The 13,343-nt window shown below is 42.7% G+C and overlaps 1 protein-coding gene across 1 annotated transcript in view; it reads left to right on the top strand.

Annotated features, from left to right (window-relative positions):
* Positions 1–13,343, top strand: part of FNDC3B (fibronectin type III domain containing 3B) — a 183,690-nt gene that overhangs the window by 128,323 nt on the left and 42,024 nt on the right. The window contains exons 10-13 of the mRNA XM_005525084.3: positions 2,216–2,354; positions 2,667–2,720; positions 10,327–10,451; positions 12,743–12,917. Coding sequence (XP_005525141.1) covers positions 2,216–2,354; positions 2,667–2,720; positions 10,327–10,451; positions 12,743–12,917 — 493 coding nt within the window. The remainder of the gene's footprint in view (positions 1–2,215; positions 2,355–2,666; positions 2,721–10,326; positions 10,452–12,742; positions 12,918–13,343) is intronic.

Genomic DNA, 13,343 nt, shown 5'->3' with positions numbered 1-13,343 from the left:
TCTCTTTGATTCTGAAAGTGTTTTACACATTTATTAACTATTAACACATTCTAGTTTTGTTCTCTGGTGGTTTTAACACTGTGTTACCTGCTCATGTTGCTTTTTTAAAAGACTTTATTTATGAACCAAGGCTTTGAATTTGCATCCTGTTCACTTGCCCTCATTATCCTTTTAAAAAAACATCCTTTCACTCCTGTCTGTTTTTCCAGACAAGGGTTAGGTTCGGCACACTGTTTCACATCAAGGTTGCACCTGTTTGTAAAACTTGAAAGAGCAAATACCTTGCTTCTGAGCTCTAAAAAACAAAAAATCCAACACCAAAATGTGTCCATCTAGCTCTGATACTGTAGATTGTCTTTATTTTTAAGGATTGATTCTAGTGGAGCCCTAAAATGAACTTTTCAAGTAGAAGCTCAAGACCAGAAGGAACTTTTCATAAATGAGGAAAAGATTCAGCTCCCAAGTGGGGCAGAGTCTTGCCCTTAGCAGCAAAGGGATTGTAACAAGGAGAATGTTGTTAAACACTGCTGAGCTTCCTTCTGAGCATTGAACATCTTTTTTGAAGCCAGCTTCAAACACCAGAGAGGTCAGCATGCACAGCTGGGCTGAGGTCTCAGTCATTTTTAGGGGTGTTGTGGGTAACTGCCCCAGGTCTTGGCTGACTTCTTCCTCCCTGTCTCCAGTTCCCTCCACCTTCTTGCTGGTTTGCCAAAATACAGGTTGTTTGTGAAAAGTTAACAATAACTTCTGTTTGAAAAGGTGTGATTAAATACAAAAGTCAGACTTGCAAAGCAGCAGCATTGTTTGTAGTGGAGTGAGCTGACACTGCAACACTGGCTGTTTGCTTTCCACCATAGTTTTGGGTTTGTTTTTTTCCTTCACTGAACCTGCATTATGTATTAATGGCTGTGAAGAAATAAATCTGTTGAGTAAAGAAATTTATGGGGCTAGCAGTTACTGGGCAGATCGCCTTGGGTCTCCTTGACCTTGGCAGCATCTCTCAGGGCTTTGTCTCTACTGGACAAGGTGCTTGTGCTCATTTCTGCCCTGCTGGGCCCTGGGACAGCCTGGAACAACCTGGTTTGCTCTGAAGCACCACCTGCTTCCCTCCAGGTGTATTGTTTCTGTGCTCAGTGTTTCAGTGGCTTGCAGAAGATGCCCCTTGAGCTCGTTTTCACACAGTTTTATTTCCCTTGTGGTGTGTGTTGGACGCCGGGCCATGCTTGTTTCCAGCACACACATGTGCCACTTGCCAGATGCAGACTCAATTAATTAACTGCATTTCTTGTTGCTCCTGCCTGCTAACAGGTGATGTGTAAAGCAGCACCAGAGCAGTTCTTGTCTGCCTCCCCCAGAAGGTTTGATTCTACGTAGGTGGCCATTGTACATAAATTACTCTTATCTACTGAAAACAAATTTAGAAATTGCCCTTTCTTTAGCTCTGCATTCAGGCACACAATAGCTACAGCCAACTCAGAGGTCATTGTCTGGTCATGGCCTGAACTTTTTTTTGAGTAGAAGACATCCAATTTGCACTTTTCTTTTACTGCATGGAAAATGTGAAGGGAAAAAATAACGTCATTACTTTTTCAGAGAAAAGCACCTCGTGAGGAAGTGCTCAACTATATCCTATTTGCTTTCCCATATTACTTGGTATTGTGTGTTCTGTGCTGACATATAGAGGATTTGCCTGAGATCAAATCTGCTTTGAAGATTTTTATTTAATCACAGCAATGTTGCTGACCTGTGTTAGTTCTAGTCCATGGAGGGCCACTAAATGTTGATGCCCAAGTTCTGTAGGAGAAGATTGTAGCCATGGAAGGAGAGCAACAGACACCTGCACTCAACATGGTACATGTGGAACAAGTGTAAACCAGGCATTAAAGCTGATACCTTTTTTTTGTTGTATTTCAAGGAGGATTTTACCACAGTGTGTGGAAGCCTGGCAATAGGCAAGGAAATACTGGTGGAAAGAAATTATAATGATGATAACTCAGGGGTCTGTGGGAATATTAGCACAAGACACTGTTCCTCCTCTGCTGTAATTCCTTTTTTTATTTTGTGTTCTTGTATAGGTGAAGGATAGCCATTGATCTGTGATAAGTCTGTCAGGAGTGGATGGTACTCTGGGTGCTTTGGTGGTTAAATACTGTGGGTGAGGTGGTGCCACTGTAACTGTCAGCACATTTATAACCCATTTGAATACTGTTTCTAGGGTATATGCAATGTACAACTCGGTAAAGGGATCCTGCTCAGAGCCAGTAAGCTTCACCACTCACAGCTCAGCACCAGAGTGTCCCTTCCCACCCAAATCCTCGCACAGGACCAAAAGCTCCTTAACCTTACAGTGGAAGGTAGGTAACACTTGGTTTGGGTAAAAATACTGACAGTGAGCATAAATGTTGGAAATAATTGAAAGCTGAGACAGTCATTTTTCAGCAATGGACTTGAACTTGCTGTACTCTGACAAATCCCTTCCTGTGCACCAACTTGACTTTTAAAATGTATGTGTTTCATTATGTCCAGCTTCTTCCCAGCATTCGTTAAGGGGTTGCCAAGCCACGTGCAGAACTTTGGTTTCACTTGAAAATGTAGTCATTTGCCTGGGGGAGGTGAAGCTGTTTTCTCTTATTCCCCAAAACACCTTTTGTTTATTTTGTTCATAGGCACCCATTGATAATGGTTCAAAAATCACCAGCTACCTTCTGGAATGGGATGAGGTAAGTAGTAACTAGTTGAAATAAATACACAGATAAATGGCACTCAGACTTTACAAGGATTTGCTGAGTAAAGAAAAGTCATTAGATGCAGAAGAAAGTAGAAAAAGGAAAATGAAATCCTGATGGCATTAGGTAGAGAGTTGGAAAGGTGAAAAAGGCAGCTGGGGGAAAACTTTCCGTTCAGTGTGTTTTGTATAGAGACAATGTTCTGTTTCTGTACCCTTGAAATCTTTTATCACTCATTTGGTGTACTTCATTTCTTAATTAGCATTCCTTACTATTTAATTACTTGTGATGTATCTTACAGTTCTGTTCATGATAGAACATGATAGCTTCTATTGTCATGTAGACCTGTCTACAGAGAATGTACTCGGGGTCGAAATACATGTCCTTTGTGTAGTGGTAATTAGCACCCTTCCAGACACAAAAGGAAATATTTTTTCTCCTAAATATCTTCCATGGTTAGTGAGCACTGGGCTGTTGGGAGAGTGCCCTGACAGATGATGTGCAGGATTTGTTGGAGGTGTGTTCATGTGGGTCCTCCCTCTGTCCCCTAATTTCCCCCTTTCCCTTGTGCAAGCCATATTTCTGCAGAAAGCATAAGTCAGTGAGTATTATCTCTGAAAGAAAAGAATAAATACTGGGTGACAGAAAGGGCTTGGACAACATGTAAATAAAAGTCATGAGTCGGGAAATGAAGGGTGTGAAAGAGTGTTCGGTTGTAAAGTCTGAGAAACTTCTCTTGAGGATTGTTGTAGTCTAAAAATATTCTAAAGGGAGTATTCTGTTAGGAATAGTTTTCCACCATGGCATTAGTAACACATTCCCTGCTTGTTCTGCTACATGTTGGGTGTTTGGAACCACTCACTGTGCAAACATTTATTGTTTGCACTGTCACAGCTAGTGGGGTCTGCATGATGAGAAACCCTCAGAACCTGAACTGAAGTTGAACAATAACTTCAGAATGATTTGCTGTTCCTCTGCACCTAATGGAAAGCCAAAGGTTGTCACTGAAGAAGGGAAAAAGGGGAGTGTGAAAGGAGATAAAGAGAGATTTCTCCAAAAGGATGGGCCAGGATGATACTATTAGATTGTTAGGTGCATTGTCATGGCACCTTGATTGTGCACTTGTGATTTCTTCCAAAGCTTCCAGTAACTTGGAGCTGAAGGAACAGAGCAGCACAAAGCAGTGGATGATTCCAGCCTGCAAAGGAAAGGGAGGCAACAGAAGGTTCTGTCAGAAGAAGGACCATCAGCAGATAATTAATAGAGTGCAAATACTGTAATGTTAATTTTGACTACATAGAGCTTAATCGTAATTTTGGATATATATATATATAGGGCAATTCTAAAAACCTCCTGACTTTCAGATCTTTGGTAAGAGTTTTGTCTTTAGAAAGAATGGTTATGACACCCATTTTTCACAGAGCAAAAGTAGTTTGGTTTAGGGTAGTTCAGCTACCAATGGGAAAAATGAAGGCATCCAGATTCCCTTTGTCTACCTGTTTTAATTACCTTGTTTTCTCAGTAACAGCCCTGAAATCTGAGATTATAATGGGTAGCTAGCCAGCACAGATGAAAGAATAATGGCCCTGCACAAATTAATTTGGTACATCTCCAGTGGTTTGACAGGACTCCTGGCTGAAATGCAGCTGTGGTTCTGAGACAGTTAATGCCACAGGTGTAGCTTCTCTAAAATTTTTTTTTGCCTGATAAGAGACAGAAATGCAACTTTAAGCCACTGAAATTAAATCCCGCTATTAAAGCTTGTGAAAGGAGAAGTCTGAAGATGCAGGCTGGCTCTGACTGGGTTTGCAGGAGCCTCATCACATGCAGTGGTGAGCTGGCAGGCTGCTGCACTCACTTTTCCATGTGCCGTGGCAGATCGTGCCTCTGGGAAGTGCATTTAGCTCCTGGAATTATGGCACCCAGGTACAAAAGAGAATTCACTTGCAGCTCCCCGTAGCCTGGCGCTTGGTTGTGTAAACTCCACGTAAGCAAAAGCACTGCCTTCCCCACAAGGCCACACTGTGTCCTGGTGAAATCAAGGAATACATACATCAAGGCACGGGAGAAGGCTTGCCAGGCAACACTGAACACACTGCCAGATCTCAGCTAGAGCAGCATTCATTAGCTGTGAGGCACAGGATAAAATATAAACACAGGGAAATCAGCGATCAGAAGGAAATTAAATTGTGGCTGCAAAGCAGAGAGGGCTTTGCAAGAGCAGAGAGCAAGAAATCTGTCAGATGATAAAGGTGGAAAAACACCCTGAAGTGGCAGCCTGCCTAGGAAGTTGAGTCCCTTCCTAGGAAAGAATGGTGTGGAAAGCCCTTGCCACGCTCATGGCCCACAGGTCGTGGAAGGTTCTTGTGCAAAGGCTGCAGCTCAGGCTCTGGAAACAAAGCTGGCATCAGGCATGGGAGGTGTGGAGAGTGATGGAGGCGTCTAGACCAACACTTCCAGCTGTGTCCCAGTCATCAGTGTGTTCCCTCAGCTCAAGCAGAGTTATTACCTTCCAAGAGAGGGGCTCCTGCAGCCCCTTTGTGCTCCCGGCTGGGGAATCACTGATGTCTGTCTGTGGGACAGCTCAGATCTCAGAGTGTGTCAGATGCTCAGCAGAATCTCACCTGGTTCTCCTGTGTTTATGGGGCAGAGGTGCAGTCTGTAGTATCCAGAGTGCCACCAGGAGTGTAGGTGGCATCACTTGAATGTGCAGAAACAAACTGGCTGTAAAGCAGCAGCAGCTCTGTGCTTACAGCCCCAGAATTAGAGGAGGTGGGAAATTCTAGAAGGTTATACTGCTTACTATGTTACTGTGCCAGCCCTACCCAGCTGCTGCTTCAGTTTAGTTCTGAGGTTTGGGATTTTTCCTGACCTGCAGACTCTTAAAAATTATTAGTACATAAAGCTATTCCAGTTATCCTATGTTTTTCTATCCCAGTTTGAATTACATGGTTTGTAATGTAACTGGTGCTACATGTTTAGTTAGAAAACACAAATGCTTTCACTCTACTGATCCAAGTCTTTGAATTAGAGTTGTAATACCTTGCTATTAAACTGTTATCTCTTAAAATAGATATAACTATGAAGGACACTTAATTCTTTAATAGGAGAGTAGAAGATCAGCAAATTGTCACTCAGATACACTGGGTGTACCCTAGGAAAATTTCCACTGACTCTAAAGAATTAAGGATCAGCCCCTGTCTCAAATATTCTGGAATTCATTTGGATTGGAACCACAGGTTCCTTTGTGGGCTTGCACCACAGGTGCATTAGTTGTCTGGCAAAAAAATCAGTTAGAATTAGTAATTAAGGAAAACTTCACCTTCTGGCTCTTTTGCTATGAACTTTGAACTTACAAACTTCAACTAATCAATTGATGACGCGGTGCCAGGATTGATTTTTTCAGGGTAAGCAAAAAGCTAATCGGGGAAAAAACAGCATTAAAAATATACCAACAGAAAACATGACTGAAAAGGAGGTGATGCTTTCCCTGATGCCAGCATTCATGAAAATCAGTAAACTGTAACTGCATTGAAAAATGCTGCTGGCACTGCTGTAAGAACCAGGCCTTTGTTACTAATTAGATGTGAAATGCTCGTTGTGCGATTAAGTGGTGGTAAATAAATGTTTCTCTTGTGTATATGGATAGTGAGAGGATCCTATTCATTCTGGATGGGAAAGGGCAGGAATGTTCCTAAGCCAGAGACAAGGACATCCCTCTCACGAAGTGTGTGTCCCTGTTCTGTGTAGAACTCAAAGCAGCTTTAATTCTTATCCAGTAAGCAGCTCATTTTAATTTACTTGAGAGAGAGAGACTGATACAATACCACACTGTTTAATGATTTGATGATGGGTAGTTAATTATTAAGTTTACATCGAGATAAACGGGGATAATTTTGTTCGGCCACTAAGTTTTAAATTCCTTGAGGTAGCAGAGATTTGCTTGTTTATACCAGCTGATAATCTGAGCCAGGCATCTCAGTGGTGATCCACCAGAGCTGGGTACAGGGAGCTCTGGTTGTTCACTTACCTGCCCTCTGAGTTTGTTCTGTGGTTGTGCCGCTCTTGTGAGACATGCAAGAGGAGAGCTTTGGATAAAATTGGGGTTTGTGTATAATTTAGGGATGTTTTGTAAGTCCTTTGCTGCCTTCTAAGTGTTTGTGTATAGAGAAAATTCAGTTCCTTGCGTAACTGGCACAGTAAATGCTTTGCAGAGATCTGAGGGTGTGTTACACTAATTGTTGACAGTTTGCTCCACAGCTCTGTGTCAGATTGAATTTCAGTCTGTTCCTTTTTATTGCCAACACGACCCAAACACAGCAGCCGATGCTGGTGTGGCCACAGCAGATGTCAGTCCTGCATCCTGCTCACAGATGTGGCACCGAGCTTTGCTTCAGTCCTGTGCAGGGAGGTCTTGTGCAGGACTTTGCTCTGTTCCTGCACTGCTGTACCTGCAGTGGCCCCTTCCTCCTTTTGTGTTTATTTACTGGATCTGCTGCAGGGAACTCAGTCAACAAAACCAATTTCCAACCTCAGATCCCTTCTTCAATAAATACACTCTCCAAAGACAATCAAACACCCTGTGTTAAGTGAGTGTGCAGCTTGAAATACTGCTGAAATAGCAGGCAGAGGTCTTAATTGTGTTTAAACACTGTGTTGGAGCATTGTGCAATTTAGAATGGCTGTGTGGAGCTGAATTGTCCTTGTTTCCTCAGACAGTGATGGTCCGTCACAGGGTGGGCTGTCCTGGAGAAGAAGGGGGAACCCAGGCTGGAGAAGGCAGGAGAAGACATCCCCAGGGCTGGGGAAGTCCAACAGCGCTCTCCCTCTGAAATCTGGGGATTACAAATACTTGCAGAAATGATACAGTGTATTTTAAGCAATTTATGAAACATTATTTGAAGGATTAAAAACTTGGATGCCGAGTGTACAAAGAATAGGAGAAGGATTCTGGGAAAGCTGTAAGACTCTTGGGTGGCAGCCAGTACCAGCCTGCCAGTTGTTCCTGTCTATAATTATGCCAGCATTAGTGCTTTCATAAATCTTGGGAGAGCAGGAGCGGAGAGGCTATTTCCAGGCTATTAATGCCAGGATAATTAGAAATATCGGCCAGCCTCTCCAATTAGTGCCAATAGAATCCAAAATACCAGCCAGTCTGAGTAATCTGAATACCAGTTGGTCTCTGAGTGAGTCTGGGGAATGTACAATAGCAGTTCTAGAAGAGGAATATATACACTATCAGGGTTTGTACTGTTATAAAGTTAAGGATACCTTAAATGTTTGGCAATCTTGGCAAAGTTTTTACCAGCCAGGCTGATAAATGGAGTTTGCTTGGCCCATTGCTCTCAGTTCAGGAATTGTGCTATAGGTGAGATTTTCCATGATTTCCCTATTTTGCCAGCATTGTTTTATTAACCACATGCTTAGTAATTGGTCACTTTGTCCTCTTGGAAAAACAGCAGAGGAAAATTATTTTTTAAAAAAGCGTTCTTAAACAGAAATCCAAAAAAAATTAAATATTTTCAGTTATTTATAAGCTGTGAAGTCATTAAAGAGTTGAGGAAAAATTAGTTTAAGGCAACTCAACCTGTAAAAAAGAGTTTGCATAGGGGGAAAAAACTATTTTTAGTAGTGCTGCACTGATGAATGGTATTTTACTAAAACATAAGATTTCTAATTAGGTTTTGTATAGTCTGCATTTTAAATTTATTACTGCTGAGCTGAGAAGTATGCTCACCTGTTACTTTTGTCCTAAAGAAATTCTATTATAGAACTCTAGCTAGGAATTCTATGGTAGCACTCTATGGCTAGGGATTTTAGATCTGTAAAGGTTTTCTCATTCACAAAACATTTCTGCTTTGGGTTTCGTGATTCTTTCCCAATTCCACTCCTTAATTTATTTGAGCTGTGCAGAAATGCTACAGCTGGAGCAGGTGGGTGAAGTTGAAGGAGATAGTGTGTAAAGGAGTTCTAGAACAAGTGGAGGCTCCCACTGTGTAAATAAAAGTTCTGGCTGTTAGCCAGCATGCTAAATGTCCCCTCAGTGCCTCCACATTGTTGTGCTGTGCTGGAGATGTGTGTGGCTGCTTCTAGCCTGATAAACACCTTCTGGAGATTCACTACAAACGTTTCAGGGAGTTTTTCCTTCTGTGTCACAGGCTGAGGGAGAAGTAGAAATTGGCAGGGGCAGGAGAATGGGCCAATGAAAAATGCATGTCCCACTCAGGTGTTTTTGAGATCTTTAGTGGTGATGTTCTGAGCGTGGAGGAGGAGCAGTGTGTGGGAGGGTAGAGTGAGCCCAAGGAGGCACAGCAGGTGAGGCTGTTGGCCCTATAAACAGTAAAATGAAAATTAAAAATTGTACAGACACGTGGCAAAACTAGTAAACGGCTCAGCAGAGCTTTTCAGTCAGAAGAAGTTGCAAGAGGTGGGCATAACCCCGTCTTCTGCACATGCTGGAGCCCGTGGATGTGCTTTGTCAGGCTTCCATTCTGATGTGCTTTTGGGTACTTGATAATGTAATTGTCCAATCATTTTGTATTTGAGTACTGAAATTAAAACTCCTTTCAAGTCCTTCAGTTCTGGTAGATATTATTTATGAGGAGCTGAGCAGTCCATGTCCTTTCTCCTGAAAGATTTCAATCTGATGTTTTCCATGTGTGGCATAGAATGAGTCCACCAGACATTCCCTGTTACTTTAGGGTCTCTGTCCTGCAGCAGCTCAGCTTTATTTCTGCCCCAGGGTGTACCAAGCTGGAGTGGATTGATAAGGGTTTGCTTTTGTTTTGTTTTAAATATGGTGGGGTGGGGGAGAGAACTTCTGAGCTTCCTTGTGCTCAGCAGTGCTGAGGTACAAAGCAGTACCTGAGGAAGTATTTGGGAGCAGCAGAAGCATCTCAATACCCCCTGGGCTGCTGCCTCGTGTTGTCTTTGCCAGGATGGATCATTGCTCCAGGTCAGGGTGATGGGAAGCTCCCATAAACCATCCCTCTGGCAAGCAACTTCCTCAGCAAAGCTGCAAACCCTGTTCACTCATCCCATGCCGTGTGCTCCGGGCAGTGGGGTGGCTGCAGAACCTGGCACGTTGAATGTTCCTCTGGGAGTAAATTTTGCCCCCGAGAGCACAGGAAAGGTCACACCCAGCTTGTCCCACTGGCTCTGGCCGTGCTGGACCGTGGGGAGAGAGAGCCCTCTTGTGGGATAGGGAATTCCTGAAACAATCCCAGCCAGGGATGCCCGTGTGGAGGAGGACAGTGCTTGCAGAGAAATGCTGGCTGCACCTTGTCTGTGCTCGGGGAGATTCGGAGATTCGGTTCATTCATCATTTTCCCACTTTTTTGTTGTGAGTGGGATAAATTGCTCTTCAAGCTGGGGCTGTAGACACATCTCACAACTACAAGAAGGTGAGAAGAGGAGGGGTCTGACAGCAGGCAGACTGTGCTGATCTGTGTGATTTTCAGAGCACAGCAGCGCTGTAAGTGCCTGCACAGCTTCCTTTATGAAAACGTCTAATTCTGATATCATTTAGCAGCTCCTTTTAAAATGAGCCTGGCATGGTTTTGTTTCATGGTGATCTGATTACAGATTTCTCTCTTTCTAGGGAAAGAGGAACAGTGGTTTCAGAGAATGTTACTTTGGGAGCCAGAAGCATTGCAAGCTGACCAAGCTGTGCCCGGCTTTGGGTTACACCTTCCGGCTGGCAGCCCAGAATGACATCGGTACTAGGTGAGTGCCTCAGGGTGCACACTTTATTGAGAAAAAGTGGTGCTTGAAAAGTTTACCTATCAGTGCCAGCATAAAGAGGAATTTCTGGGGGATTTTTGTTTCTTTTCTCTTCATGGTTTCGGGTTAGATATTTGACATTTGCTGTGTTATTAGTGCTTCAAGGAAAGTCGCGCTTTCCTTGGTGATATCCTTCACCTCCCAGGGAATTGCTGTGTACCTTCAGCATGATGAGATCAGCCTAAGCAGATAGGCTTCTTTTGAGGTGTTAAATGGTGTTTTGTGGTCTATTCCTAATACAGAAAGAATACATCTGTTATGTAAAATTCCCACTAGGGACCTCTGTGAACCAAGAAAAACAAGCAATGGGAAGTTGAGTTACAGATTTTGAAAGGAATCTTGATATATTTATTTTTCTGGTTTAAAGCAAAGCCCTTCTGTCTCTTTTCAGCAGTACAGTCCCTTCCTTATTCAAGACTGGCAGGGCTGGCTGATGGGGTGGGAAAGAAGGGAGAGACAGGCAGGGCTGAGAGAGGACAGGCACTTCCAAGGCACTGAAAGATAGGGTTTAGCTTCTGCTTTTCCTTGCACACAAACTGACGCACATGAAGATAGGTGAGAAATCAGACTTAGTTCAATCCTCTGGGAGCTGCTAGGGAGCACTGGGATGAAATATTCTGCAGCTGAGGGGCAGAGTGTGCCCAGAGAGACATTGTGCTGCAGGGACAGTGCGTGCTCCCATGCTCAGGCAAGCAGAGCAGGCCAGGAAAGGTTTAGCTGTGAAGAAGCCAAACATCCAGTGCCCTTGTGTACTCCTTTATTGTCCTTCTTAGCTAAACAGGATCTAATCATTATTACAAGGACACAAAAGAAACACCAGTGGTATATAACAATGTGTTTTGTGGAGGGAGACTCCTGCATTGTTCTCTCTTCTAAAGCACAAACCTCACAGTAATTTATAGCTTTAGAAAGCTTCTTTATTCATGTTTCTGTGTTTTCCCTGACATGGACTGAGATCACTCATGTGTTCCCTTTTCCCAGCTTCTTGCAAGATTAATTCTCTCCCCATTGAAATAATACTCAGTGTGGAGAGAAAGGGGGACTGAGCTGGAGCTGCTGAGTGTAACTGGAAGGGAATTGGGTTTGTGCAGAACTCTCAATTCTGGCATCTCATTTCTTTGTCAGATTCCAGATTTTTAAAATATCTTCATCCCCCACTCCCCCTCTTTTCTTTTTTTTTTTTTTTTTTTTTTTGGGGGGGGGGGGGTTTGCTTGTTTGTTTGTCTGTTTTGGGGGGGTTTTGTTGTGGTTTTTTTTTTGTGTTCTTTCTCCCTTTTTTCTTTCCCCTCAGGCTATTAAGGAAGGAGTGAGCTAAAAACTATTTATGGTCAGCTGCTCTGTGCTAATCTGTGAGATAAGCACCAGCAACACGTGCCTTACTTTTATAGACAGCACTCAAAATAAAAGCATGATAATGTCCTCTTACACTTCATGTCATGAGATGGTTTTGGTTTGTTGTAATGCTTGTGGACTTAGCATGTATGCTGATTTTTGTCTTGTTTGGGTTACAGTTTTAGGTGGTTTATTTAAATATAAGTGTATTTCACCAAATAGTTTATTTTTGAGAAAGAAGATTTGGAGTAAGGAGATTTAGCTTTTTCTGTGTGTTAAGTTCAGGATGTGACTTTTTTAAAACCACGACAAAGGCATAAAATATGTGTTGTACTTTGGAAACAGATTTAAAAGGAATTGCAAGAATGTCACCTTCCATTGAGAGCTTGATCAGAGTTTATAGAACTTGTATTCTGCATGTCAGGTTCACCATCCAAAAGTTGAACACTTGAGGCTTTATTCCCTATATTTTAGCTCCCCTTTGTTAAGTGAGGTTTTCCTCCACAGGTAATATCACGTTAATAATTTTAGGCATTCCTATATTTCCAGTGTTATTGTGGTGAGATCTGTAAAAATGACTGAGAGACGCATTTATCCTGCATTTTTTCTATTCTTAGTTCTGGCATTTCCTAACTGGGTGTTCATCTTTTCTACCTGAGAAATTTGAACTTTGTCCAAATCTTTTTGAAAATGTGAAATATTTCTCTAAGTAGACTGAGGTTTAGGTTTCTTTAGCTTTGTGTTTTTGTGGTTTTTTTTTTTTTTTTGTTTGGGGGTTTTGTTTGTTTATGTTTTGTTTTTGTTCTTTTTGTTTGCTTTGTTTCTTTGTTTGGAAGGGGGGGGATTGGAGGTTTGTTTGTTGGTTTTTAATATTCCTCTCTCTCTGCTCTGTCTCTGAGCAGTGGGTACAGCCAGGAGGTGGTTTGCTACACTGCAGGCAATATTCCTCAGACCCCTTGTGCACCACGGCTCATTCGAGCTGGTGTGACGTGGATCTCATTGCAGTGGAATAAAGTAGAAGGATGCACGCCAGAAGAAGTGATTTCCTACACCCTGGAAATTCAGGAAGAAGATAATGTAAGCACTGTGTTGCTTAAGCTGAGTTTTGATTTATTAATTGGAGGTGACTGAGAAGCAGCATGGGCTGCTGCTTTGGAGGGCCTTCCAGGAGTACTGGGTACTTGGCAGGGTGGAGCTGTGTGATTTGCTCTGCTGCACAGCAGAATTAGGAATCCTTAGCTCTGCTGTCATCTGTGATTACTTACAAAGCCACACAGGAATCTCTGAGATACAGGGCAGCTTGTCCTTAGCTAGGTCAATCTGCCATGTCCTCCTGGCTGCTCCTTGGTGGGCTTGTCTTCTGTCATCTCTCACTTCCAGTTGTGTAGCAGGTTAAACTGCCAGGATTGGTTCTGTGCTTATTTTGCAGCAAAATTACATTATCCAGGGCAGCTGCAACTTGTTTCCTCTAAAGAAAAAGTATCATGGCCTTGCAGTTTAAAA

Source organism: Pseudopodoces humilis, chromosome 11 (assembly GCF_049639895.1).
Source record: "Pseudopodoces humilis isolate 2021_Gansu_Grassland_sample_001 chromosome 11, ASM4963989v1, whole genome shotgun sequence".
Taxonomy (NCBI): Eukaryota; Metazoa; Chordata; class Aves; order Passeriformes; family Paridae; genus Pseudopodoces; species Pseudopodoces humilis.
This window is presented reverse-complemented; position numbering and strand designations above follow the sequence as displayed.